Source organism: Aulonocara sp. 'chitande type north' Nkhata Bay, linkage group LG19 (genome assembly GCF_057382095.1).
Source record: "Aulonocara sp. 'chitande type north' Nkhata Bay isolate Kocher_YH1m ecotype deep benthic linkage group LG19, A_spYH_male_GT1.1, whole genome shotgun sequence".
Classification (NCBI taxonomy): Eukaryota; Metazoa; Chordata; class Actinopteri; order Cichliformes; family Cichlidae; genus Aulonocara; species Aulonocara sp. 'chitande type north' Nkhata Bay.
The window spans coordinates 22,529,883-22,557,397 of record NC_141362.1 but is presented as its reverse complement, the minus strand read 5'-3'; the positions used below and the strand labels follow the sequence as shown (position 1 = coordinate 22,557,397).

The 27,515-nt window shown below is 40.1% G+C and overlaps 1 protein-coding gene across 3 annotated transcripts in view; it reads right to left on the bottom strand.

Moving 5' to 3' along the window:
• Nucleotides 1-996: 996 nt before the first annotated feature.
• The window catches only part of plekhh1 (pleckstrin homology, MyTH4 and FERM domain containing H1), a 35,290-nt gene continuing 8,771 nt past the window's right edge, over nucleotides 997-27,515 (bottom strand). For 2 of the 3 annotated variants that reach the window (XM_086274679.1, XM_086274680.1), the window contains exons 3-30: nucleotides 21,232-21,294; nucleotides 20,623-20,772; nucleotides 20,440-20,523; nucleotides 20,245-20,326; nucleotides 19,955-20,137; nucleotides 17,972-18,720; nucleotides 17,662-17,740; nucleotides 13,965-14,056; nucleotides 13,685-13,832; nucleotides 13,341-13,477; nucleotides 13,115-13,225; nucleotides 12,750-12,836; nucleotides 12,223-12,381; nucleotides 10,983-11,063; nucleotides 10,712-10,891; nucleotides 10,503-10,614; nucleotides 7,311-7,423; nucleotides 6,102-6,278; nucleotides 5,825-5,922; nucleotides 5,548-5,725; nucleotides 5,077-5,232; nucleotides 4,528-4,625; nucleotides 4,180-4,321; nucleotides 3,893-4,035; nucleotides 3,627-3,756; nucleotides 3,288-3,371; nucleotides 2,520-2,666; nucleotides 997-2,331 (exon numbers count right to left, since the gene is read on the bottom strand). In XM_086274679.1, the coding sequence (XP_086130805.1) occupies nucleotides 2,179-2,331; nucleotides 2,520-2,666; nucleotides 3,288-3,371; nucleotides 3,627-3,756; nucleotides 3,893-4,035; nucleotides 4,180-4,321; nucleotides 4,528-4,625; nucleotides 5,077-5,232; nucleotides 5,548-5,725; nucleotides 5,825-5,922; nucleotides 6,102-6,278; nucleotides 7,311-7,423; nucleotides 10,503-10,614; nucleotides 10,712-10,891; nucleotides 10,983-11,063; nucleotides 12,223-12,381; nucleotides 12,750-12,836; nucleotides 13,115-13,225; nucleotides 13,341-13,477; nucleotides 13,685-13,832; nucleotides 13,965-14,056; nucleotides 17,662-17,740; nucleotides 17,972-18,720; nucleotides 19,955-20,137; nucleotides 20,245-20,326; nucleotides 20,440-20,523; nucleotides 20,623-20,772; nucleotides 21,232-21,294 (4,116 nt within the window). In that variant the 3' untranslated portion in view covers nucleotides 997-2,178. The remainder of the gene's footprint in view (nucleotides 2,332-2,519; nucleotides 2,667-3,287; nucleotides 3,372-3,626; nucleotides 3,757-3,892; nucleotides 4,036-4,179; nucleotides 4,322-4,527; nucleotides 4,626-5,076; nucleotides 5,233-5,547; nucleotides 5,726-5,824; nucleotides 5,923-6,101; nucleotides 6,279-7,310; nucleotides 7,424-10,502; nucleotides 10,615-10,711; nucleotides 10,892-10,982; nucleotides 11,064-12,222; nucleotides 12,382-12,749; nucleotides 12,837-13,114; nucleotides 13,226-13,340; nucleotides 13,478-13,684; nucleotides 13,833-13,964; nucleotides 14,057-17,661; nucleotides 17,741-17,971; nucleotides 18,721-19,954; nucleotides 20,138-20,244; nucleotides 20,327-20,439; nucleotides 20,524-20,622; nucleotides 20,773-21,231; nucleotides 21,295-27,515) is intronic. The other variant, XM_086274681.1, reaches the window with a different exon arrangement.

Genomic DNA, 27,515 nt, shown 5'->3' with positions numbered 1-27,515 from the left:
TATGTACAGACATCCTCCTTTGCAAACATTAGTCTAGTTAAACACACACCCAGTAAGACTTTCAAGGTAAGCAAATGTTCATCTACAGCTACAACATTGAGATTGTTTGCTATAAATTCAAATAGAGCATGTGGCCTTATTGCACCATGGATAAAGTGCAAAAGATATTCTTTTTTGTTTAGAAATGAAGGCATGTAGAAATTTAGCAGTGAGCCCTATAATAGAATTTCATTTTGTATGAGAGTAGTTATGGAACAACAAGAGCTCCAGACAAGCTATAAAAATCTGGAATTTATAGCATACATTTGGCAGGAAAATACCATTACCACTTTGACCTCCTTGGATAAGAAAAAACAGAGCATGATAATATATACTTGGAAGGCTGTGTACAACTGGCACAGAAGGTAAGTTTATGGACAAAATGAATGAGAGAAGAAGTTCTGTGCTCTCCAAGGGACGCTTTGGCTAGAACACGATTCTTGTCACCATTGCTTAAACCTTCTGATTCATGATTAAACTTTATAGTACTTAGTAGCAGGAGTGTTTCATAAGGGAAAGCCAGTGGAACATTTGTTCCAGGAAAAGAAAATAGGACAAGTGTTAATAGCATTTAAAATGTTTCTACCATTTCCTTAGACACATAATTAATAAAAATGGAAGCACGCCTAGTCATGCCAGGTGGCCGCCCATCCCTGAGCCCAACTCAACAGAGATTTCTTCCTGTTAAACGGGAGTTTTTCCTTCCCACTCTTGCCAATTGCTTGCTCCTAGAGGGTTGTCTGACTGTTGGGGGTTTCTCTTTGCTATTGCAGGGTCTTTATCTTACAATATAAAACACCTAGAGGCAACTGATGTTGTGATTTGATGCTATTTAAATAAAACAATTGAAAATTGAATTTTAAAAAAATGTACTTAGTTGCAATACTTTCTACCACTCTGAAGTATTAAATAGTCTACATAACAAAATTTATACAAAACTGGAGCTAAAAAAAAAAGTCAGGAATTTATCATTTATTTTAATAACCACACACAGACATATAAGCTACATCTTTTAAACAATTGCAACATATGTCAATACAGTAACCAGACGTACTCTGCTACACAAAGGAAACTACATTTTCCCCACACAAATGTGACATTTGTGGTAAACATTTCCTAATGTTATGGAGAAATAAATAGCTATTATGAACATAAGCAAGACAGTGGTTTATCCAAAACAGTTCAAGTCATAATATTTTGATAGCTCTTTTAAAAAAAAAAAAAGAAAGAAAGAAAGTGTTCTCTCCTTTTGTTTGCCTGATGATCTATTAAAAATAATGTAATTTTAAATATACTGTATGTTTAGTGTAATTAGGGAAGACCATTTTGTCTTATTGTGAAAGAACAAAGCAAGAAAATACTATCAATTCACTGTTTCCAGTAACTCAAGAGTCAAATATTTTTCCAACTTTCAACTTTTTAGACTATTTTTCAACTAAATCTGAATCTGTCCATTTGCTAGAGAGACATCTGTGAGGGGCATCAACTGAAATTTCTGACATTTGCAGGACAAAATATTTCATTAATTAGATAATCGAGAAATTAGTCATTTCAATCTACCATATTAATTGCTATTTGCCGCCCTACATTAGTCAAATATTATATTATGGGTAATTAACAGATTAAAATGTATGAATCTGTCCTAAAATACGCAACATTAGCTCCTTTCTAAACGAGCAGCAGCTCTTCATCATATTCAGACTCTTGCTTCATTGTCATTTACTTTTGATCGCTGATGATGAAAAATTCTAGTGACACACAGGCAGACAAATTATGACTTCTGCAAGTGGGAACATCGAGTATCATCAAGTCCTCAGATCATTACAGTATTTCAGGAATGGTTCTGATGTCCAATTTCAACACTGAATTCCCAAGTGAACTAGCACCTATGAAATGCAAAGTTGAAACACCTGTGTTGAAATAAATAGTCTAAAAGACTGATCCTGACATTTCTAATTCTAACTCTTAATAAGAACAACAACAATAATAAAAACTTTAATAAAAGTACCTCTTCTGTAAGAATGAAAACTCAGGACATGCAACCCAGTGCACTCCAGATGAATGCAAAGTAATAGTAACTGCTGCCATCAAACCTCCCTCTACTAACAGTCTTTCTCAATTTTTTTTTATTTTCGCAATTCACAGTAGCGTGGGGCCCTTGGTGGTGTAGTTCATGGTTGGGAAGTGCCTGCTGTCTGCATCCCAGTGACTGAGGGGCTGGTGAGAGGCAGATGGGAGGCTGGGGTTCCAGTGGTTAATGTAGCTGGCCATGAGCAGAGTCAGCTCCAGTATCTGACATGAGAGTGAAAATAGATTTTAACAACCTAAAGTCAATGATATTAATGAGTTTTATGTAATTCAGGTGAGCTGGAAGCCCAGAAAATGCAAGAAAGCCAACTGAATATGTTTACCTTGATTAGGTAAATGCAATCTGACCACAAATAGATATATAATTACAATGATAAAAGCAGGAAGTATACCTTAGGTTTAGGCATTGCAAAGACCAGCTTCTCCACGCTCTTCTTCCCGGCTCCAGCCTCCCTCTGTTGGCTCGTGACCACCATGAAATCATCACGACAACCACCAAAGGTAATCACAGACTGGTAGGAGTACGTGACCAGAGTGTGCTGAAAAAAAGGAGCATTGCCAGTGTGAAATCTGCAGTGAAGTGGATATAAACAGAATTCATGTTCAGATTTTATTGCTGACCCCATTATATAGTATGGAATTCACTTAGGAAATCATTTTGGTTTCTCCTTCTTTTTGAGGAGTAAATTGAGTGTGAAGATATGTGACATAATTTCCAGCAACTTATTCTGATTTTCACTTTGTTTTCTCCCATTTCTTTCTGAAGGCACATGGTCTGCACGCCAGACCAAGAATGAAATGAATCAACATGAGCTGCAGAAAATTACAGAGCTCACGTTAGCATAGTTTACATGATGGAACTGCTGTGTGTCAGGGTCAAGTATGTCAATTCAGAGGCTGGCCGTTTTATTTTCCTTGGGATTTCTGGTGTTCGAAACACCACAGAACGAAAATCATTCCAGACCAGTGGGTCAAGAAAGCTTTGCAGCTGTGTCCTATCCAGCTGCTGCAGCAGTTAAAAGCTATCTCTAGATTTAACAGTTATAAAGTCAAGCCGGAAATTCAATAAAAGAATGGACTTTCTAAATTCTAAATTGTTCTGGCAGCAGATTTTATTCTGAAAACACATGACAGGATGGTCTGCTCAGCTTGAAACTCACCATTGTGTAGTCCAGCACACACAATCCATCCTCATTGACTGCCAGCCACACCTGGCTCTGCTCAATAGTAGAGGGGGGTACAGGCTGTGGACAGGGGAAACAAAGAAGGGTCGTTTTACAGATGTTATACAGCTTCGTCTCAAACAGGTTTGGGCTTGAAAGCTTAGTTCAAGGTTTTGGTTCAAAATGATCTAAGTATGCTTTTTGGTTTTGATGAAGAATCACATCAAGACCGACATTTAAAGATTGATTAGACAAACAGGAGGCGATAAAGTTCACATAGAATAACATCAGTAACAAAACAACAGAAGACATGTATTCAACTTTTTTTTTTGTTACCTTGGCACTGAAGAGCTTGGCTCCAAACAAAGGCCATTTCCGAGCCACAGTTAGGTATATTCTTACACACTCGGATGCACTGCACCCACGCAGCATTGACCACTTAGTGGCGAGACGCTCGGTAAGGTCTCTGAGAGGATAAAAGGAACAGTGGTGAGTTAAAATATGGCAGGATAACAAAGCTTTATAAAGTTCTCAGATCAGGTTCTAGATTAAGAAATTGTGGAATGGCACGTTTATTTGTTTTTGGGGTTTTTTTTCTTTACTTGAGCTGCTCTGAGCTGCAGTCCTGTTTGTAGCGTTTTGGGTAGAAGCGTTCTAAGGCTTGAAGGAGAATTATTTGAGATTTAGGCTGAGAAGAGCCAGAGGGAGAGGAGGCACCTGGTCTGTCCAAATCACCATGTTCAACCTGGAGGACAAAAGAAAACAGATAGTTAGAAGACAAAAAGGCTTTCGAAAACGCACAAAATCATACATTTCAGCACTGTAGATAAAAGAATAGCATTTTTTTCCTTCCAAAAAGTCTCTTTTTCTTGATAGAATTGTTACAGACCTGGGCCAAGAGGGCAGCCACTTCAAGAGCCAGCTCTTTGTTTACAGGAAAATGGCCTTGCTGGACTTCATCATTCACCTGGTATGCCAGCAGGAGGCGCTCTCGCTCCATTTCTCCCTTTACCTGAGATCTGAAATACAACCTGCATACAAGAGCATATTGTTATTAAGGCCGTTTTCTTGGGAGAAACTGAAAATTGAGATATAACATCAGCATATTTCACTTTGCAGTCTATAACATTTTTTAAAAAAAATCTTTAAATACATCTCTATGACTATAGAGTAAAAGTACAATGTTGCTGATGTGTTTGAGTGCTACAAAATTGAGATATGAAAATAGAAGTCATACCTGTTCTTGTATGTTAGCCGTACAATCCGTGTTCCTTCATTTTTCCCAGGATGCAGCTCCTTTAGAGCCTGTTCCCATTTGGAAATAACATCACAGATCTGGGAAAAGCAAAAGTTAGTCTCAAGTCATACAAGCACACATTTTTTCACTCATGTTAAAGTGAGCTGGTGATCTAGAGATTCTGATTTGTACACAAACTCTTATATACAGTGCATTGCATGAGCCAGACAGACCTATACTTCTGTGGAATGGTGGATTCTTTTAACAACAATAATTAAAAAAATCTAGAGGCACTACTTTAAATATGACTGGGTAGAATTAAAACACAGAAAGGTTGTCCTATACTAGACCACATCCTAAGTTGTCAAAAAATGTTTGGACAGTGTAAATTTGCCAAAAAATAATCCCACTACTCACTACTGATCCTCTAACTTATTAGAAAATTTGAGACAGATGATCTACCTTCAAACCACAGAGCCAAAAACCATCAGTGATTTCTGTACAGCAGCTTTCTCCCATCTACTAATGGTCTGTGACCCACAGCCCTACCTTGGCAGATGGCTGCAGGCAGTGCTCCAGGTCTTTGCCAGATGGATCATCAGTGAAGAGGGCAAATCCAGTCAGCTGTGGTTTCCTCATGCTAATCCTCTGGTTCAGCGTGTTGAGGAACTCCTCCACTGTAGTCGACCCATCGAATCCCACTACCTATAGTAGAAAACAAAGGACACAGCTGGCACTGAGTTTCAGATTCTGCAGTGGTTGCAGGAGTTTGTAGTTCCAATGGCAGTCAAAAAACTGCAACAGCAGATTAGAAATGTAACAGAAATAAAAAGGAGGTTCATTTTCCAAAAAGGACATATACAAAGTACAGTTGGGAAGGTATAGATGCAAACTAAAATATATACAACTAAAGGAAAGCCTAGAGGAAATTTGTGCATGAAGAATGTATTATTTGCTTCTCGAAACAGGGGTATAGTCATTACAACACCTGTGCTAGCTACCTGGTAAGCTATGTGTTACCTGGTAGGTGTTGTTCATGAAATGAACTGGGATGCTGAAAGGTAGTGAATGGTGGTAGGGGTTCCGCAAAAGGATGGAAACTATCTCCATACGTGAAGGTTTAGCCTCCCGCTCTCCATTCTGCAGAGTTCGCTCCAAAGATCTCTGACAATACACTGCATATTTCCCCACCTCACTCCTGTATGTGGTGGGAAAAAGGGAAAAGATAATTAGAAGAGGTTTTTATGTATTGGGAGTTTTTCTGCTATATTTTAAGGTGTGGATTAAGTTAGCTCACCTTGGGTTAGCATTGCGTTGCAGATACTGTCTCAGGTACCACAGAAAATGTTGCTGAGGGAGGAACAGAGCCACACACAAAGACAACAGCTGCCAGCACTGCAGGGAGAGATAGAAAAAGAAGACATATTTTAACTAACGCGTTTTATCTTAAAATATATTTTTAAAAAATACATTTTTTAAAAATATATTTTAAGTACATAAAAAAGTACATTTAAAAATTAATGTCTGAGCGCTTTAAACATGGCTCCTGACTCTTTACTGTGTAGTGGGTTGACCTGTGTGAGAGAGTAGTTGTGTGGCGTCCGACAGTTGGTCTGTTTGATGAGCTGACAGTAAATTTCATTCTGCAGCTCTGGGTGGTTCAGGCACACTTGCAAAGCATTCTGGGCCAGCGAGGTGTGGTAATCAATAGATGGAGACTCAACCAGCACATTGATGAAGAGCTGACAGGACTGCAAAATGTCAAAGAAACAAAATTTAATGGCACTGAGCTACCAACAGGTGGAGACAAACACAAACCCAGAAACCTGAACACAAAAGTAAGGGACACATATTGAAAGCAACTTAAAACAGTTAAATTAATACAGGATTGGGTGATCATAACACTCGGGTGATGAAAACAACAAAAAATATCCCAGCATGAGGTCAAGAAGAGCTCCAGTGTAAGGGGGGGAAAAGGGTGAATGTCATTACTTTGTTCTCATTCAGTGTGACAGCTGAAGACAAAGACGCCATTTAACAGGTTTAATCAGTCTTGTCAGTCTCATTAATACTTCAAAGACATGAAGTAGAGCATAGACTTGAAAAGCATGCAACGTCCTTTCATTCAGTTTCATTGTGTGTGTTTGGGACAATTTTTAAGGCTGGATGGTCAGAGAGAGCCGATCTATTCAGCCATCAATCCTAATGTAGTTGGTGGGGCTGTGAAGCATAAATTGGAAGGAAGGGGCTTCTGGTTGACATGAGAGGAAAAGAATCTGCCATCTCCCTACAAGGTCCTTGTTCTGCTCTGATCCCATTTCTTCTTCCCTATCGTGTAGTTTCCATATCCATTGCTGTCACTCTGTGAAGGCCTTGACCTCCCATGTCTCCTCTTAAAAGAGGGCTACCTTCACGCTGGCTCTAAACCACAGGAACAGTTAGCTTCAATGAAAGCAGATAATCAAGGCCATTATCTATCTTCAACACTTTTGATGAGCTGGGCCCCTCGGTCCTCAGCCTTTGATCTGGTTTAGTGGCAGGAGGGGTGGGGGTGGGGGGGTGGGGGGGGGGGAGACTGCTGCAGAGCTCATCCAAGAGTACAAGGGGTTAAAGAGGGGGACAAACTGGAGTGGGATGGATGATGTCTTGAACAGATCCTCACAGTGAGTGGGAGATAGAGAAGTGGAAAGGGATTCCGAGAAAGGGATAAAAGGGAAAAGCATAATCAAAAGTAAGTGGGATGGAACAAAAGAAAGAGAAGGGTGAGAGGTGGGCACACTGACCTTGAAAAGCTTGAGAGCCTCTGTCTGCAGAGCTTCAGAGGGCAGCGTGGTGAGAGGCGAGCGGAGACCCTCCTTACAGAAGCTCAAGGCCTCACTCTTCCACAACACAGACTCTGGGAAAAGACGGTGAAAGACACACATATATAAAAAGGCACAAATATAACACGAGTACACACGGACAAACAAAGATTGAGTTTCAAAGCTTTAATGACTCAACAGCTGATAAAAATTCATATACGGTGCTACAGTCTCAAACAGTGTCTGCAATGTAGATCAAAATAACATGCAGCATGCTAGTGTGTGCATTTATACCCACTTATAGATATTCTAAGCCAGGGGTGTCAAACATAAGGCCTGGGGGCCAGAATTGGCCCAGCAAAGACACCAAACTGGCCCACTGGGCACTCTGGAAAATATGAACTGCAATTTTGCAAGTTTTATAGCTTATCATAATGAAAAAGTCCTGCATCATGGCTATTCATACTATATCAAAGTAATCAACCAATAAACATTGTTCCTGGTTTTATCTACTATAGAAGTGTCTAAAAAATGAACTTTTTTGTCAACGAGCAAAACAATTCTGCTGTATAATTACAAGACAATTTGGCCGATGAGTTACCAGAGCTGTTTTTGTAATTTTACACATTACAAAAATTTACACATTTTACATTTTTTTTATAATTTAAGTCCAAAGCCAGCCAGGGGATGGAATCAAACTCAAGACATTCTTACTGTGAGGCAACAGTGCTAATCGATGAAATCTAATAAATGAAATGACGTCACCTGATTGGCAGCCTATATAACCTGGCTTCCTTTCAAGACGGCTCTCTCTATTCCTTGAAGGCTGCTGCCTTTGAGGCACCCAACTTGATTTTCATTTACTTTGGTTTGATTGAGTTATAGTTCTCCCATTTTTATTCACCTTTTGTCAGATTATGATAATAAATTTGCTTAATGAAAATTGTTATTGTGTTGCTCTCTCTTCTTTTAATGTACTTGAGTGAGCCAGCCATAACAAGCGGGGGCTTGTCCAGGATAAAGTACAAACTTTTGTAACAAAGTAACCGCTGTTTTGGGTTACTAAAACACTATCTTACGAGCTAATGATAGTGACCAGGGGCGGAGCGGGGGGGTGGCTTACGGGGCTTAAGCCCGGGTTGTTTTGTCAGAAGCCCGGGGTATTTTGGAGTGTAATTTTTTCATAGTTAGATGCCTGGCTGACAACTGTATAAAACAAAAAGTACACACAATATTCGAAGCACATAGTGCACACTGTGGGAATTTACGACTGTGCGTGAATCCCCCCCTGATATTGGTATGATCCAAGCTCAGGCACTAAGCGACTGAGCGAGGGGGCGGGGCAGCTGCTGCCCGTGAGTTTGAGCAGGTACCAAAGCAAATCATTCGTACCGTACAAATAATGTAAATATGACGGTGCATCACGAAAGATTGATATGAAACTGATCACTTGACCAATATTATTTTACTTGCTCTTCAAGTGAATCAACAAATGGCAAAATGAAAAGCCGAACAAATGCTATTTTTTTTAGAGTCTTAGCTTACGTGTGTTTATTTCATATTCTCAGTTCTTACCCTCCCCGACTAAATCGGTTTCAGTTATGTACTGAAACATAAGAATGGACATTAGAGGGTTCTTTCAAAGAAAAAACTCAGGTAAATGTTATTTTATATATTATGCTTTGTATGTTGTTCAGTATATTTCTATGCAAAACAAGAGGGATTTCAGTACACAGCAGGATATTCACATTTGTAACCAGATATTTACATACACTTTAGGGAGAAAACATAAAACATTTTTACTGTACAACATCAATTTAGAGTAAACTTTTGTTTTATATAAATATTGAAATATATTTTGAATTAGTTAAATTTCAGAATAAAGAGAGACAGAGCCATTTTTATCACTTTCATCAAATTTAGGAGTACATGTACACTAAATTTATTGTTAATTAATAAGAAAACTCCAGACGATTCCATTCTGAGCTGAAGAAGCTTCTGATAGGTTAGTAGAGTCCATGTGAGTAAACTGGTGGCACAGCTGTGGATGCATATAAGGCAAAACACAGAGCCTGTTTCTTTGAAATGGGAAAATCAAGAGATGTCAACCAAAACACCAGGAAAAGAACTGTGGAGCTCCATAAGTGTGGCTCAAGTTTGAATACAATTTGGTGCCATTTGCAATTAAGAAATACAGATAGTTTCTCTCTTTACTCTTAAAGTTAACAAATATGTTTTTTATATTTATCAATCTAAAGAAATAAACATTTAGTCTGATTTGATGTTACAATTAAAAAAGTGTTTTTATCTGAAGAGTAAATATCTGGTTTCAACTGTATATTTGATGATTGTCAGCACAAAGAGGGAGAGAGAGGAGAACGAGGACAGAACAGATGAACAAGAGCAGGTGAGACACACATGTTAGTCAAATGGTTGTTTACCAAAAGTATCACCGTATCACAGGTCCTCATGTATCTCGTACCTAGTGTTTCTTTTTAGGTTTGTTATTTTTCAAATTCTGTATTTATTAAGTTATGCAGGCTTGTTCGCACAACAAGGCTAAATAATTATATAAACCTTTCTCAATCTAAATAGTGGACTTTGGTAGAATTAAAAAATAAGTGTAGTGCAGGTCTATGATGATTTTTAGTGCTATCATCTAGTTCTGATTCTGGTTCTGTCTTGGTTAAGTCCTCAGTAGTCCTGATTTTGAACTGTTGTAGTCCTGTTTTAATTCTGGATCAGTTCTGGGTCTGGTTGAATTGGGGTTTAGTCCTCGTGTCTTGATGCAGCCCTGACCTTGTTCTGCCTTGCTGCTTAATTAAAAAACTAGTTTAAGGCGTCCTGCACATGTGATATATATTTTTCCCTATATGAAGTCATTATTTTTTGAACAGAGCCTATTAATCTTTCAGTCATTTCTACACCCCCCCCCCCCCAAAAAAAAAAAAAAAAAAAAAAATCCCACATGCATACTACTCTTTGGGCTAAGCCCCGGGTGTTTCAAATGTCTGGCTCCGCCTCTGATAGTGACTATGCGATTATAACACCCTGGTGTTTTCCTGTTAATTATCTGCTGTCAATAATTAAAATCAAATAACAACATCAGAAAAAAACATCAGAAAGGTTTGGATATGATTGAACTATTTTTGTTGAGAAATATGGATTTCTTACCAGGGTCTCCATCAGCATCAAGCAGTTTACCAATGAGCTGCTCATACTCTGTGCCTACTTTGAAGGCTGCATTGCTACAAGCTGCTACAGTCAGGTGATACAACCAGGTATCCTATGTAAAATAAAACATACTAATTAATATGAAAACAGAATTTTATTTCTTTTTTTGAATGAAAAACAACTCATTAACATATTTATTGTTGGACTACCTTCTCCTGTTTGGTGCCAATGAGCAGATATGTAGGACTCTGGTCTCTCGGTTGGACCACTAAGGTGTAGTGGGAGGAGAGAAAACCTCGAGAGCCTGCCTCATAGTCCTCATCTGAATCGCAGGAGCGATCTACTTCCTGAACTGATGCCTCCCGCATTTGCAGCTGACCCAGAGGAAGCTGAAAAAGAGAAAGGCAAATCAGCATCAGCTAGGGAGCACTAAAATAAGTCTTGTCATGTCAGGAGTAGAGAGATGTTTGTTTAATAGACCTTGTCCTCCTGGTTGCGATAGTAGTAGAAAACCTTTCCAACCAAAGAACACCACACTAGTTTTGAGTGGCCGTGTTTGACCTGAAAGCACAAGACAAAAAAATAAGCAAAGTTTCAGGACAAATCCAAAGTTACCAGGAAGTTACTCACTACAATGAATCTATGATATTAGAAAGCTTGTGAATTTCTAGACAGACTGAAATATGATCATTAGGAAATTTCTGCTTCTGTCCATCTGTTGGGAAGCCAGTGTGAAAATCACTTAAGAAGTAAAGTGCAAGCTAATTCCTGCCAAAAGAAAACAGTCCATCCACATACACGACTCCCCTGCTGCATTCATTCAGTGTCATATTAAACAGTGATGCAGCTGGAGATGATAATCACATGTCATTTTCCCGAGAAGGGGTTCTTTCAAAGCGTTTCTTGTATCTGAATGGAGCAATGATGTCACTGGAGGATGCCTTCCAGACAAAGCCAGCTGTGCTTCCCTCAGAAGGGGGTTATCGAGGTTAACTAAGCTCTGAGAGGAAGAACATCCCCAGCCTTATCTGTTATCATGTCACAACAGATCAAAGCCAACTCACAGGAAGGGAGTATGGTGTTGGTGAGAGGACAAGGGCTCCATCATCTTAGCTTGGGGTTGTCAGTCATCTGCCAGTAAGTCATCAAACACACACGCACGCGTCAGATGTTTAAGTGTTTTAATTTTAGCAAAACAAGCAGGCCTCAGTTAAGAAAAGGCAGGGGGAGACTAGAGGAAGGTGGAAGGAAAGAGGAAAGAAGCTCTGCAGTGTTCCAACAGCTCTAATCTTGTGGTGTTGTCCCAACATGAAGGAGTTCTTTTAAGAATCTGCTTTAAGAGTGCTCTATTCGATCCTCACTTAAAGAGTGCCCACTGTATTATGGATTATATCTGCCATGTTTTCCTGCATTGTCTTTAAAAGACAAAACGCTTCTAAAAGCCTATAAAAAATATATGTTTTTGAGTGTTATACAACTACCCCAACAAGCAGAACTTTAATATCATATCGAAATACTTTGCTTCCTACTTTGAGATTCGGATGACAAGATTGTTAAAGTTGTGATTGTCAGTGTGATCTTTGATATAACTTTTAGCACTGCACAAATCTGAATGCACTCTCACCAGAGGCCCACATATGATCACTGTGCAGTCTCTTATCCATCTTTATATTTTGTTTGGTTCACTAGAACTAAAAATGTTTAAATAATGACTTCTGACCTTCGTAAGCCAACCTCTCACAGAGGGCTTTGCAGTCGTCTCCATGGTAAGTGGGCTACTAGCCTGGACTTTGAGTATATTCTGCAGAACCCTGATCCACTCCTCCAGGATGTTGGGTGAATCCGCGGTCAGATAGAAGGTCTTCTTCTCTGTAATCAGCTGATTAGATGGAAAAGAGAAATATGGGAAAAATGCTAAGCCAAGCCAACTGAGACAGCAGCATCATGTCAGAAGAGATCAGAATCAGCTTATGAAGAGCCATGAAAACATTCCAGTCCGATGCTATACCTGATGTCATCTCAGGCCGCTTCTGTGGTATGCAGCAGTAAAGCTCTGTTGTTATTTAGTGCTATATTAAGCACGCTGTGTGTGAATGAGCATCCTAGTGCAAAGTCTGTCTCTTTTTTTTCTTACAGTTTTAAAACTGTGGATTCTAACCAATAATTTAAATGCTTTGAGTAGTAGTGCCAATTTTGGGTATCCTATGTTTGGGATCTCTTACAGAAAAGCAGTGTGTTTGCACTCACTTGAAATGTCTGCGCTCCTTCTCCACGTACTATACAGCAGGAAGAGTTTAGCTCAATCTGACCCTGAGGTTTCCTGATCACGTCACTCTGAAAACACATGCGTAAAAACATCACAACTTCTGTCCAAGATTATACAGAAATACAACCAAAAAAACAAACAAACCCAAAAAACAAAGAATGCAGTGAGCACGAATGAACATTTTTGTTAAATTTAGATATAAAAGTTGTAAATAACGCATGCCTTTACTGCAGCCATCCTGTACTTAAACACACCAATCTTAGAAATATTTCTACAATGTTTTCCATGAAGGCTGAAAAACCTTAGAAGGAAGCAGACAGGCATGCTCGAAGCGAGACACACTCACAGGAGATTTGTAGTACAGGATCTCTCCATTCCTCAGGATGAACCAGCGGCGCTTCCAGGCTTTCACCTGACTGCCCATCTTGAGCAGATATCCAGACTTCTCCAGCATCTCCTACAGACATAAACAGCACAGGTAAAGTTATACTCAATAACTGTGACTGATTAATTGCTGGTATACTAGTGATTATCTTGATTAAAGAGTTTAAAGTGGAGGTGCCTCTACTCACAGGCCCAGTGCTCTCACAAGAGTAGGATGAGGTCCGCTGGACTTTATGCTCTGGTTCAGAGTAGTCACTGTCTAGGGAGTAGGCATCAGGAGGAATGGCATAATCGCTCTCTGAACTGATGGAGGACATGGACACACCTGGGGTACCAGAGAATCATGGGGAAAACAGAAGAAGACACAGAGGCAAGGTAACTTAAGGAGTGTTGGTAAAGGCCAACATTGCAATTAAATATTCATATTTTACAGAGAATAAAAGATTCAAGACTATTGCACTGTTGCAATGCAGTTTTTTGCATATATTGGTTTTTTTTCTGTGCCGTCTGCACTGTAATCCATAACAATCACCTCTCTTGACAGCTCTCGGGCTGCCAGGGACGCTTCCCTTCCTATCAGGGCTCAGAATGGAGGTTCGCACGCTGGCCAGAGAGCTGCTATCGTCCTCCGACCCAGAGTCATCATCTGGCAGAGGCACACTGCTGATCTGAGTGGCTTTCTACAGCACACAAAATAAAATAACACAGATGAAAGGTGGTGTTGTGCAACACATAGTGTGTTAGGCTGTACATTAGCATCCAAACTGGACAAAGTTAAGCAAATGTGAAAACGCAAAGAAAATTTCACTCACCCCTTTCAGTGTGGTGTATACTGGTACGCTGATATTCTTATAGATCAGCTGAGTGAATGGGCCTGCTGCTGGATACTGGGGTAAGTTGGATCCTGCAGCGTAAACATGTATTAAAGGACAAGGAACATTTTTAACAAGGTCTATGCTTATTTTAGGGTTATATGCCCCATAGACATGTTTGGAGTAGTGGTCTGTGTAGCACTGATTTCTAGCTCTGTTCCACTTATTAACTACATTAGAGATATGGCCAATGTGATGTCATCCAGTCAACAAAGTCGGCATGAGGATTTTAGCCACTGCTGCCTTTTTGTTTCAAACTGAATGCAACAAACAAAGTCAAACCCAAGGGACACTACACCCATGAGTTAGCCATAACCTAAAACATACCCTTGGTTTACCATCCTTTTTTACTCCAAACGGCCATAATTTACAAAATGGTAAATGGGCTGATTCTTATATAGCGCTTTTCTAATCTAAGCCCTTTATATAACTTGCCTTGTTCACATAAGCACTTATTTTTATGCTCTTTCCATGCAAGTCCTTTCTATCTAATGTTCACATGCATTCATACTCAGATGGATGCATCAGAGAGCAACTTGGGGTTAGTATCTTGCCCAATGATATTTGGCTTGCAGACTGGAGCAAACAGGGATTGAACCCCCAACCTTCTGATTAGTAGGTGACCTGCTCTACCTCCTGTCATGTTGTATTCAATTAGACACACTAGTAACTGAAACACTAAACTCAGATTCAGAAGGCTGAGTGGTTGTTTTCCCGTAAGCTTCTATACAGTCTGATCTGAGGAGCTGCCTCTCTCTGGCTATTAGAGTTTTAAGGCACTTTTCAGATGATAAACGGCCTATGGTTCAAAATAAAAAGTTCAAATCCACCGGCACTTTTACGAAGAGGTCTTTGAGTGAGAGAGAGAGCGGGGAAAACAGTGCATGTAACCAACTGCAGATCTGCTGCCCACCATGGGTTAAAGTGGGTTGGAATGATACAGAAATCCATTCTGACACCTTCAGTTAATGAGTAACTAATTGGTGGTTTAAGTTCGTTTAATACAAAGTGGTTTCATCTGCAAACTGGTGGTCATTTTAGCTGATGCCACAGAGACATTTAAATTGCTACATGATTCCGCCGTACACATTTATGACACGTGAACGTTTTCCATGCAGCTGTCTGCTAGCTAAGGATACAGTGTCTGTATTTTCCAGGAAGATGAAACATTAGTTGTGTGATAGCTTTACTGTCTGAAATAAAGAAAGATATATATAAAAAAAGAGAAAACACAAGAGGAAGATATTCTTTAAAAAGGTAAGAACTAAACAGCAAGTAACATTATGTAATCTGGAAATTTAAAGCTTATATCCAAGTAGCCATAATGGCTCATGTCACATGCGTGTATGGGTTGTAAAATATAGTTGAGCAGGAAACAACCTCGGAACCAGCAGGAGCACAGGTCAGCCAATCACAGCCTGTGTACAAAGAAAATCTACCGGAGCTCACAACAGAAATGATTATGTCATTTATTTCTAAGTGTCAAAAGACTTAAAAAAATGCACAATTATGAGTAGATTAACTGGGATTAAATAAACTATGATCAGAATACAGTATACAGTAGTGAGGACAGTGAGTAAAGTAAAAGGAAAAAACAGTAATCCAGTTTGCTAGTATCAAAAGAGTCTCCAACATTTTCCAGCAGTCCTTTGCTACAATCAAAATCGATTTTAGCCACATTAGCCATGACACAACCGAGTATCTTCCAATTGTTTGAGATTATTATTATTATTATTTTAAATTAATGATTCCTCTGGCTCGTCAGTTCTTTAGAAGAAAACAGTGCATGAAGACACTCCTGCAGCTTTTTCTCTCAACAGGTGATCCAGGAGTTTTTTTTTCTTCTTTCGCTCTTTAAGTGCCCTTTCTCACTGTCCCTCTTCCCCTCTGTTTTTTTCCATCATCTTTCTTTCTCCCTTTCCTATCCCCTAGTCATGTGTCTCCCGTCTGTAACAACTGAAAATAAAATAAAATAAATAATAACAACAAAGGTCGATCAAATGGACCAATACGGCAAGGCCGTGATGATCCACTTGGTAAAGTAAATCCATTGGGTATCCTCGTTGGCCTTCAGACAACAATTCTGACGGCTAAAGTACCAAATGGGACAGGCAAAAAAAATTAATAAATAAATCATTTTTTTCTGTTCTAACGACAACATCGGACTTCAGCATACTGCGTTACAGGCCGAGCAGGATCTGCTGTGACTTTGCCCCAGTGGGTGTGTCTTGCGCTCCCCTTGGCAGCTGACTCCAATCAGCAATGAGATCATATGGATAAACCCAGACAGTGGACAGCTACAGTGGCAGAGTGTCTTGGCTGTATACATCTGCTCAGTGGAGATAAAGATTTTTTGTTTGTGTATCATTAGACATTTTAACTTTATTCTAACTGTTGTTGTTCTCTTCCTTCACTTGATCATGATAGCAACTTGTCTCTTTTTGGTTAACTAATAATTACAGTAATAATAATAATAATAATAACAATGAAAATAATAATATTCAGCTTTGTTTTCCTCCTAACTTTGCTCCCTTGCCATCTTTGTTTCAATGCACTCTTACTTCCACACATCTGTGCTAGCTGTGTTAGCCTTCTGCAACTCCAAAGTTTGGTAACCTTCTGCAACACCAGCAAACGTCAAAGACGAATGAGCAGTGTTTTAAGACCAGCATGTTTCTTGTCAACCAGAATCCATCTATTGCCCCTGACCAGGACTTTTAGCAAATCTAATAAAGCACATCAGTCATTGTCAGGATGTTGATTAATATATGTATTTTAACTGTGCTTCATTTCACACTAAGAACATTTTTTAATGCATTTTACCATTTTAAAAGGTAAAAAGTACTCTACTATAAAGTAAGACAAGTCAGGACAAATCCATTTTTACACATTTTTCTATCCACTGAAAGGAAATTTTTAAATTATCTTCATGTAAAACAAAGTTTAAAAAAATTACTTCCCATGGTTTAATTGGGTGGATACCTGAATTTGCCTGCCACTGATGCAGCTTAAGAGAAAAACATGCCTGGAAGCTGAAAAAGCTGAGCAAGCAGCAACTTAATCCATAACAGTGATTTGGCAGTCAGCTGCATGTACATAGCAGTTACAAATTTCAATCGTCCAAGTGCTGTCAAACTTTAGCTCCTGCATCCTGACAAAATGGATGATGTTGCAGCAATAATTACACCCAGACCAAATCCTTTCATCGCAGCTGATTAAAAAGCAGCCTCTCTATATACCCCCCCTCCAAGGCTCTAAATAAAGACAAGGTAGGGAGGGGGCAGTCCTCCTGGAGATCAGCCCACACCTGCACAGGTGTGTGGAGCCTCAGGCCAAAGGAAGTGACATCAAAAGCAGCAATGACAGATCCAAACAGACCCCGCTCAACCCACACATCAGCTTAAGCATCAGCTGAATGACATGCCTCTTCACAGTACTGACTCACTTCCCACAACAGAAGCACCACCACCCAAGCTGAAGACACAGATGCAGAACAATGAGCACAAACCCAATGTTATAGTGGAGAAAATCTTTTTTCTGGCATCCTGATTACAGACTTTAATTCCTTGTTATAGTATAACCGTTTTGATGACTGAGTGGATGACTAGCTTCTTGCTTCTGGGTGCAGGGGACTCACCTCGTCCAGGGCTTCTGCCTCCAAGACTGGCCTCTGACACTCTCATTCCTGACTTAGCCACAGCGTAGATCCGACTCTCCTGCAGAAAGCAACACAGTCAGAAATATTCATGATTATTCAACTTAAACATGACTACCACCTTCAAAGAGACAGATAGGTATTTTGGCACTTGGTAAATCTTTAAGGAAACAGCGTGACATACTGCAAAACATTAAGAAAATTAAGGTAATGCATGCATTAAAAAACAAACAAACACAACAAAAAACAAGAAGCATTCATATGTTGCATATTTAATACTTGTCTCTCATACCCACGAAGGGAATCGATGTAAAGGCGGTGTTGGCGGTTTGAGAACTTCCGGATCTAATCGGTCTAACTCTTCTGCAAGCCCCACAAATGAAACCCCATCCCGGGACAGCTCATCTGACGCTGGGCCCTCCACTACTCCATCCATGCTGTCTGGGAGCCCATCATCAATGTCGGTCTCTTCCACAACCTGAGAGAAAGGTGAAGAGGTGGTGCCTGCGCTCTTAAGAGTGGAGGAGGTGGAAGAAGGTGTCATAATGTCTATGTTAACATTGAGGTGGTGGAGTTTGTCCAGGCTGGGCTGAGGCTGGCTGTAGTGCTTCTTGACCAGCTGGATGCTGTCTCTGGGGGTGAGGGGAGTCCGTACCTTAGGTAGCGTCATGCTGGTGCCTGACTGGTTACCCAGTGGCTGGTGAGGTTTGGGAAAGGGATTGCTGGTGGAGGGGGAACGAGACAGCAGCACACTGTTGGGTGCCATTATAAAAGACGACTCTGGAGAACTTGATCCATGTGCCATCTCGTAGGCCGAAGATGAAGATGAAGAGGATGAGGACGAATGAAGGCACTGAGAGCGAAACTTGCTATTGAGCTCATCAGATGAGTTGTCTCTGTCAGAGGACCCTGCCTGACCCTCTGTAAGCTCTGGTGCACTGATGGAAACAGAAGTGTTGCTCCGACTCTGAGAGAGAAGATCATGAGTGAGGTCTCCGAGGCAAATCCCTTTACTGACTTGTTCAGGAGTCCTTTTCACATCTGAGGAAATACAAGAGTGTGATTAAATCTGAGACAGCCTATTAAAGAAGCGGAGAATGCTGATAAAAATGGTTTATTACATTTGTTTATCACAGAGTGCCACGCTTCAAGGAGCTAGACTTTCTTGTAATTTTTCAAAGTGGCCTTGAGCAATACTTTTCTGGGATTTCTGATGGTGTTTTAAAGGTTTTCTTGGGACACTGGATGCTTTTTCACTCATTATCATTCCAGTCCTGAAGAATGATTCATTGGCTTGTTAACTCACCTAACTCTGGCCTATGAATCATTCAAGCATAAAAAAAAGGCGCCTAACCCAAGGGATGAGCCAGTGATGTATCAACATGGAACAGACAACTTAGCAACACACCAATTTCTAATTGTATCCTTAGCCAATTTGTTACTGTCAGCCACTCACAAAAACACATAATTTCCACCAATTTCTTTAGCTGAATTGATGACATGCCAAAGATAACAGTTTGACAGGCATAAAACAGTATTTTTGCACCAACTAGGTCATTCCCAAATAGCCATTATCCAAAACTGCATATTTCAGCATCGTGTGCAGTGTGTGATTAAAAGAAATTGAGCAAACAACATGTGGAGAACAAAAGAAGAAGTGGTAGACCTAAATAAAATCTCCAGCAGATGAGCAGTATTTGAAAAGTTATGGATTGGCCTTGTCAGACCATCATCGTGTCAGCAACATCACTGAAGCAGTGTGGGATCCAGACTGAGAGCAAAACAAAAGGCAACAAACATCCAAAGAAGAGCTTTGGATGTCCTTCATGAAACCCGGAGAACTATTCCTGAAGGCTATTTAGCACATTAGAAGAAAGCTTGCCTAAGAGAGTTCAGCCTGTGTTGCAGAATAAAGGTGGTCATACCAAATACAGACTTTCAAGCTTGTTAGAATTGTAAACACTGTAGTTCCATTTGTGTTTCCATGTATTAATAAATCACTGGACCCATTTCCCTAGCATAATATAAAGAAATGAGGAGTGTCTCAAGACTTTTTCACAATATTTTATTCATATTATTTAAAAATTACTCTTTGATTTTTTTTATATTGGACTAATAAGCAGCAATAAACATTTTGGATACCCATCTGAATTTGTAATGGTTTAAAATCAGCCTCAAGTTTCCCCCCATTGTTACTGGTTCTACCTGGTCATGCGATGTGCCCAGCTTGCATTCCTTCCCCATCCCAGCATAATACAAATTAAGGACAGCACACCTGCTGGTGGGGTCTTGATGTTTGAGCTGGCCCTGCGGGAACCTGTCTGTCTCCAGCTGTCATCTTGGGCAGGTGGTGTGCCAGGGCAGCTGGGAGGAAATAGGGGGCTGTTGGGCACCAGGTGTGTATCCATTACCGGGGAAGTGGCCGGGGATGCAGAGGATGTAGGTTTCTCTAAGAGGGCTAGAAAAGAAAGACAATGCCACTATATTTTGAAGTCTGAGATCTCAAGTGTTTCTCTACTTTGACTTTTATAGTTTATAGTCTCTAAACACCTGCACAGTACTCACATTGCAGTTTGTCTTGCAGCAACATTATCTGTTCTGTCTGCTTCAGGTTCGCCATTTTCAGCTGCTGGTTTTCTTGCTCCATCTGTAACTCAGCATATATGCGACATTAACCATAATTAACATTAAGTCAATGTACTACTACTACTAATAAACTATATAAACAAGTTATTAGGGATGCATCCATACATATGTTACCTCTCTTAGCTTAAAGGTGACCCAGTCTTTAATCTTGGCAGCCTTCTCCTCAATGACTTTTGCCTCCTGGGCTCTGACTAAGATCTATAAGCCAGAGAAAACAGGTTTTGTGGAATTTTTCAACATACACTTCATGAACATAAATGGACATTTCTGTTCTTTATCTGATGGCTCCAGACATACCTGTTTTTCCAGCTGCATCTCTAATCTCTTTATTACAGCATCTTTCTCTTGAACCTGATTGGTCAGCTCTTGATACTTTCTGTACAGCGAGCTCTCGGATTCATTGGTTTGTATGTTTGCAGACTTCAGCTTCTCTTCCATGACATGGATCTGAAATACATAATTAGAGGAGTGAATGCACACGCAGGGCCAAAAGACAGCTCAAATTTACGTGGTTGTTTAATTTTGATGGGCACTACACAAAGCCAAAAGAACAGTTTTCTAAGCTCTTAGGTATTTATCGGTTTTTAAAAACAAGAAAAAAGAAAAAGAAAAAAAGAGAAGAAATGGTGCCATTAAATTACCACTTGGGGAAAACACCTGGAGCAGACAGTAATGACAGCAAATTAGAGATTAAACCTGACACCAAAAGTGGCTGAGTATGTGTGATATCTATGAGGATTGTAATCCTAAAACCACACAATCCTTTTATTAAGTCCCATTAAAGGCTTACAAAAAAACTGTCAGGTCAGGCTGGATTTTCTTTTGCTGTAATAATATACAGACACCGTTCACCTACTAAAGATGAGTACAGTGAGTCAAGTATAAGCTGAAATGGTGCCCATCTACCTGTTTTTCAGCATGCTCAGCCCGCTGGTCAGCCTCGGTCACTCTCTGCTCCAGCTCCTGCATCTGAAGCACGGACAAAAGATGAGGTTAAAATGGTTTCTGACTTGGGTCAGCTGTCTCTGTTTGCCAAGGAAGTGGGTTGAAGGCTTGGGTGGTCAAGGGAAAATCCCAGGCTCTCACTAAGTTAAAGGTTGACTTCTTGCCCTCTGTGAAAAGTTATGTTTAATTTAAAGATTAAAAACCATCTACAGGTGCTATTAACACAGATCATACAGGCCTTGTTGTACGGATGTAACTCCAAGCTAGAAGTTTGCCTGGTATACAAGCAAACACCTGCAAGAGTGTGCAAAAGTAACACACTTAGTCCTTAATAATCACTACTACTACTGAAAAGACATTTAAAAGATGAATGTAGTGAGACATTTTTAACAGAGCAGCTATAATAGGAAAGCATTTTAATAGATGGGACATTTCAGAATTAGTAACAGGACAGTGAAAGTGGCAGAGAAAGTAAAATAAAGGGTAATGAGGATTCAACAAAGTCTGAGGACATCTAACAATGAATTACACCTTGAGCAAAAGGACATAGGCATACTGCAGTCATAGCTGAGAGGCCCTCAGACGAGGCTGAACATCTTTCACTCTACTACTTCTGGTCAAACACAAGTGTGATGGAATAATGCTAGGGTGTGTGCACAAGCTTGCGTCACCTTTTGTGCAAGCATGCATACTCATGCTTTCAAAGGCAAACACTGTCCATCCTGCAAGTATGCACACATCTGCAAGGACTGTCTCTCTCAAACACACACACATACAGAGAAGTGTTTGCACAGAATACACAGGACACCTTTTCTTACGAGGTCAGTGACCCTGCTGAAAGGAGAACAAACATACTAATGGATTCACTCTGCTTGAGAGATGCATTTGAATTCCTCTCGAAATTTTTGTTCCCCTTTTCTTTGTCTCTCTCAATCTTCCTTTATGCCTTCTCATCACCTCGACAAAGGCCCCCTGATTCCCAGAATCCAACATTCACAACATTTGAACACTTCCCCGCAGCCGGCTTAACACTCACTAAAGCCAGAGCACATCTGCAATGGGAGATGTGGGTGGAGACTGATGGTTAGTGGTTGGATGACTGCTCACCTCAAGGTCAAAAGCCTTCATCATGAGTCAAGCTCAACCCATACTTGTCTTTATTTAACAAAACGGAATCGGAAGAGGCTAAAAAGGACTTTAGGTAATGGCAAAGTACTGCAGAGGTCACAGTCTGGACTTCTCTGCCACACAGTTTTCACAGGTACAAAGAACCTTCGAAGGAACTCTACCTTGGGAAGTTCTGGGAAAATAGCACTTTTCTAAAAGGATAAGAACTCTGGGAGTGCTTAACATTTTTAACTGATTGAGTATTTGGAACATTTGATTTAGTTTTTGAAACATTGTTGCAGTTTATGCAGTTTGTTGATACTTCAACACAAGTTTCAGCAGAAAGCATGCAACACACGGACCAATGAAAAGGTTCAGATTGTATTAATTATTTACGCTTCTTCTTCCGGCTGATTAGTTAAGGGGTTACCACAGTAGATCACCCGTCATCCCCCTTCTGTCATACTAACCATCTAAATGCCCATAAATTCATGGATCCTTCTTTCCATTTTTATTGTTTCCTCCAAATGTGTCTTCTCTCTCTTCACTGTCTTCAGCCAACAGTCGGACGGTTTCCACCAAGCCCAAGCCGGCCAACAACACAAGAGGCGGTCATTATTAACCTAACTCATATGAAATTCTTATTGATCATCTGCATGTTTGATTTGCCAAAGATTTTATGCCAGATGCCCTTCCTCGAGCAACCCTCCCTATTTATCCAGGCTTAGGACCAGCATTAGGAGCACACTGGCTTGTGCCTGAAGAAATGCCTCATCGTGTTTAGTGGACAGAAGGAGTTGGTTGTTTGATTGTGGGTCATGGGATTAAAGTAAAATCTAGCAAACAATCTTAATGTAAACCCTCCTGTGTGGTCTTTACAGAAAGTCAAATTGTACACATAAGGCGCTAGAACTACAGTCATAAATTAGTTTGATCAAAGTAATATGGAGTGACAATGATAAATGAACAGGAATGCTTTTGAATACAGTTTTTAAACAGTCTGTGCTGTTGCAGCGATAAAAATAAACCGAGTGCTTGGATTGATTTGATTAGTCAGTCTATATAATCAAATGGCTAAGCTGATGGCAACAAGCTGACCTTAAGCCTTGAGATATGGATACAGACAGTGTAATCTGGAACTGTTATTTAAGCTCTGGTTGTTTAGTTATGGAACAGTCCAACTGAGGCCTGAGTTGCTTAACAGGAGTGACACAATTATATTAGCTTTTCTGAATCAGTCAGCCCACAGTGCAACACATCACCTTGTGCTGCTGAGAATTCTTAAAATAGATAAGCTGGAAATTAAATTTTCCAGTTGTTTCTCTAAAGTTATTCTTTAGAGAAAGAACTAGTAAGCAGTTGATAAACTACACTGTTCCCAATCCTTTAAATCCACACTAATTTGACTAGCAATTACTGCCTTAGTGGCCAAAGATATGACCCCAGAAAAACACATCAGTGAGCCACACTTTTGCACTGGGTAGTTTATTTGGAGTCGGACCCACATACATGTCTTACTGTCATAAATACTCTATAGGGTAGCCAATCCATAACTGAAAATAGTCTCCAACAAATGCACCTCCCATTTGTGTAACGTAAAACTTGAGAACCCAGCTGTTTAACTCTTTTTAAAGGATATGCTGATAATAATGTTACCAGATTCATCCTTCAGTGTGTGTCTCTCACACACTCGCAGGCAAAACCTTGTAGGTAATTTTGTTTTAGGTTTATATTGACTGTGTCTTTCCCTCATGGGAATTCATGCGGGACTGATAACAGAGTGGTGGAGATAAAATGAAAGCAGGCAAGAGACAGCAGATCATCCATTTCCCAGGCAGCTAACAGATATGTCACAACTAAAGATCTGTTTGCTTTTGCTGCCAAAACCAAGTGACAGAAATCTGAGCCCACAGATTGTATTTCAAGCCAGCTGGCTTGATTATCTAAATCGGAGATTCTCCTCCATTCCCAACCCAGACTTGCCTCTACCAAAATCATTTTCATTCTGTTGCTTTAAAACATTTGCACTCATGTCAGTAAGATAGATCTATTGGGCTCAATAACTGCAAGAGGTTCTGTGGTGGCAAAACAAACCCAAAACATCACCCCTCCACCACCGTGCTTGACAGTTAGTATGAGATGTCTGTGCTGATATGCTGTGTTTATGGTGCTGCACATTATGACCAAAGATCTCCGTGGTCTTGGAGATGTACGGAATAAGGATGCATTTCATTTTTCACAGGACTGGATAACTGTGAAAATGTTTTTTACATGACTGTATTCTTTAAGGATCCCAAAATGTCATAGTTACAATTAATTTTCTTTTCTTTTATAATACTTATGGTTAACACTGATCACAAGGGCCACTACATTACATTACAGAGAAAACTGTAAAAGATAAACCGTCTAAAAACGGGTTTCACAGTAAAAGATTTGCCTACTGAGGCGTTTCACCTGCCTCCCAATGTTAAACATCAACTTTGCACAGTTGACAGCTAAACTCTCCCACTCAGTTATTAAATATTAAAACCGCTTTTTTCCCCTCAAAACAAGTTAAAGAAATAAAATACTGAGAAATGATGATAATAATACACGCATACATACGTGAGGTGAGCATTAGGCACCGGTTGCCATTATGCATTTCCTTATGTTTAAATTAACTTTTTACAATGAAACATGCATGGACATGGGGAAAAGAGGTAATTTTATCAGCAAGACAGACGATAAAATGTCAGAAGGTTTCATAGGCTACAAAGAAGTTAAACAGTCTTTATATCAAGTCCAGACTTTTACAGTTAAACTATTAAAAAGGCGGCTGATCCAAACAAGTCTCCTCATGAAAATAAATGTTTATGCACACCAGTGTGTACTTGGTGACCTCTCTGCAGCCCTCCTTGCTGACTGAGAACACTTGTCTAAGTCAGATAACAGCATTTTACTCCTGGGGCCATGTAAGGCTTATGGGAGAGATTAATTCAATTTGTCCAGCATCCAATTAGCCAAGTAATGAAAGGAAACCTAGAAGTGGGAAGGCCACCCAATTTAAAAATTCCTCTGAATGAGGTATAGCCAGGACTGCCTAATTAGATGTGAAACTCTAAACTTTCTGGATTTACCTCCTCAAAGCTCCAAATCCACCAACTCCCATTGAGGTTTCTGATTGAACTTTTCATCTAAAAGTCACCTCTTGTGAAGGGTCCCTCTGACTTCTAAAGTTTTCTTTTCTGTACAGAGTTAAAAAAAATGTATTTGTTAAAAATGCTGTGAATGGCAGGTCAGTTGTAACTAAATGTATTATTTTAGTCATTTCTAGGGAGGATTTTATTGCTTTGATCACTTCAGTCAGTGTGTTTAAATGAAGTTTGCTAGTTTTGTTTCCTTTAGATTACCGTTCATTTGTTAACATGTATGCCCTCCCTTCAAATTATTAACTTTGGCTTTTTGGTGGCTCCAAAAGCTGCATTTGCTATTTTAGAAACTCTTCAATTCTTATGGAGAAGTTTCTTTTTTTTAGGCTAACTGCCAACCACCATAGGTTACACTTTCCCAGTCTACAGTTAAAACTCAAACAAATTCCTGAATGCAGTAATCTTCCTGTTACACTCCTCGCATAGCAAATGGGGCATCTCCTTCCCTCTTTCTTTTCTCCTTCACTCTCCGTCAGCCTCTCGAGATAAATGCCATGTCACAGGCAACCGCGTCAATTTTTTTTTTTCATGTTTTTCCATACCAAAGTGGGTCAATGTGTAAAACACTCCTAACTTGGCAAGAGAGGAGATGAAGAGCGTGAAGCAGTCTTTCCAAACAGCAATAACATGACGGAATGGTAGTCACTCAGCACCCTCCCCCCTCAAGAAAGCTCAGAAAAAACACACTCAGCAGCACGGGACTCCACTTAAACCCAGCTCCGCACTGTGTGTTTGTGTTTGTCAGAGTTTACAGTGTGTGTATATGTTTATAACAGAGCGAGCGAAGGAGTGAGAGATTGATTAACCTTTTCACAGAAAAACGAATGTTTTAGCAGCATTGCCAAAAAGAACATTTAACAATGAATGTGTGGTTTTTATTGGACAGAAAATGAGAAAGAGAGTAATTAGTCACTTTTCAAAAAAATAAAAAGTTTGAACTCTCGTGTTTTAGAAATGAGAAACAAACAGTGAGAATATACAGTATAGCTCCCTCACACATGCACTCCAGGCCTGAGCTTTTCTAGTCATTACATGGCGCAGCTGCATGCATCTGACATTGAACTGATTTCACCCTTGCAGGCTCCAAGCACAAATTATGTCTGACCTTAAAGGTACAGTGTGTAATATCTCTGCTAGATGTCGGAGATTGGAGGTTACAGTCAACTTAATTCTGTTTTCTTACCCCTCCTAACTCAAGTGCATAATCCTAACAGTAGGACAGAAAACTCTGGCTGCTGTTTATCTGTGACAAGTGGGCGCTGTCAGTCTGCAGTTTACCTCAGCTGGTGTCCACTGTTATTTACTCTGGAGTAGATTGTAAACTTTATGAAAGGAGACGGTATACGAGTCGATGAGGCAACTTCTGTCGATGACAGTGAAACTCATGCGAGTTCTTGAACTTTTCTATCGGTAATCTCTGCTATTTTTGGTACAACACCTTTTGTCTGATTTCACCCAGCAAGAGCCAGTAACTACCTGAACTAGTGGTGGGTGGATCGATCCAAATATTGATTATATCAATACCAAGTCGGCATCGGTATTGGATCGATACTAGCCTGGTGAGATCGATTCTTTACTTTAAGTTCCGCTCTTGTTTGCAATGCTGTGGTTTCAGGAAAGACAAAGAAGCCTGGTCGCCGGACTCACTGCTGCTATGTCAGCACAGAACAGGCACACTTTGCTCCCCCTACCCCCTCTTGTGTTTAGCTGTTGCGCTGTCACGTGACGTGACTAAGGCTACGTCCACACTAATGCGTTTTCATTTGAAAACGCATCATTTTCTCTCTGTTTCGGCCTCCCGTCCACACCGAGACGGCGTTTTCCCCGAGTAAAAACGCGCTCTTGAAAAAGCATACAGTTCAAAACTGAGCTGTCCCGTCGCAGTGTGGACACTCAAAAACGCAGACTTTCAAAAACGATGATGCATTTTAGTCATGTGATGCAGTCATG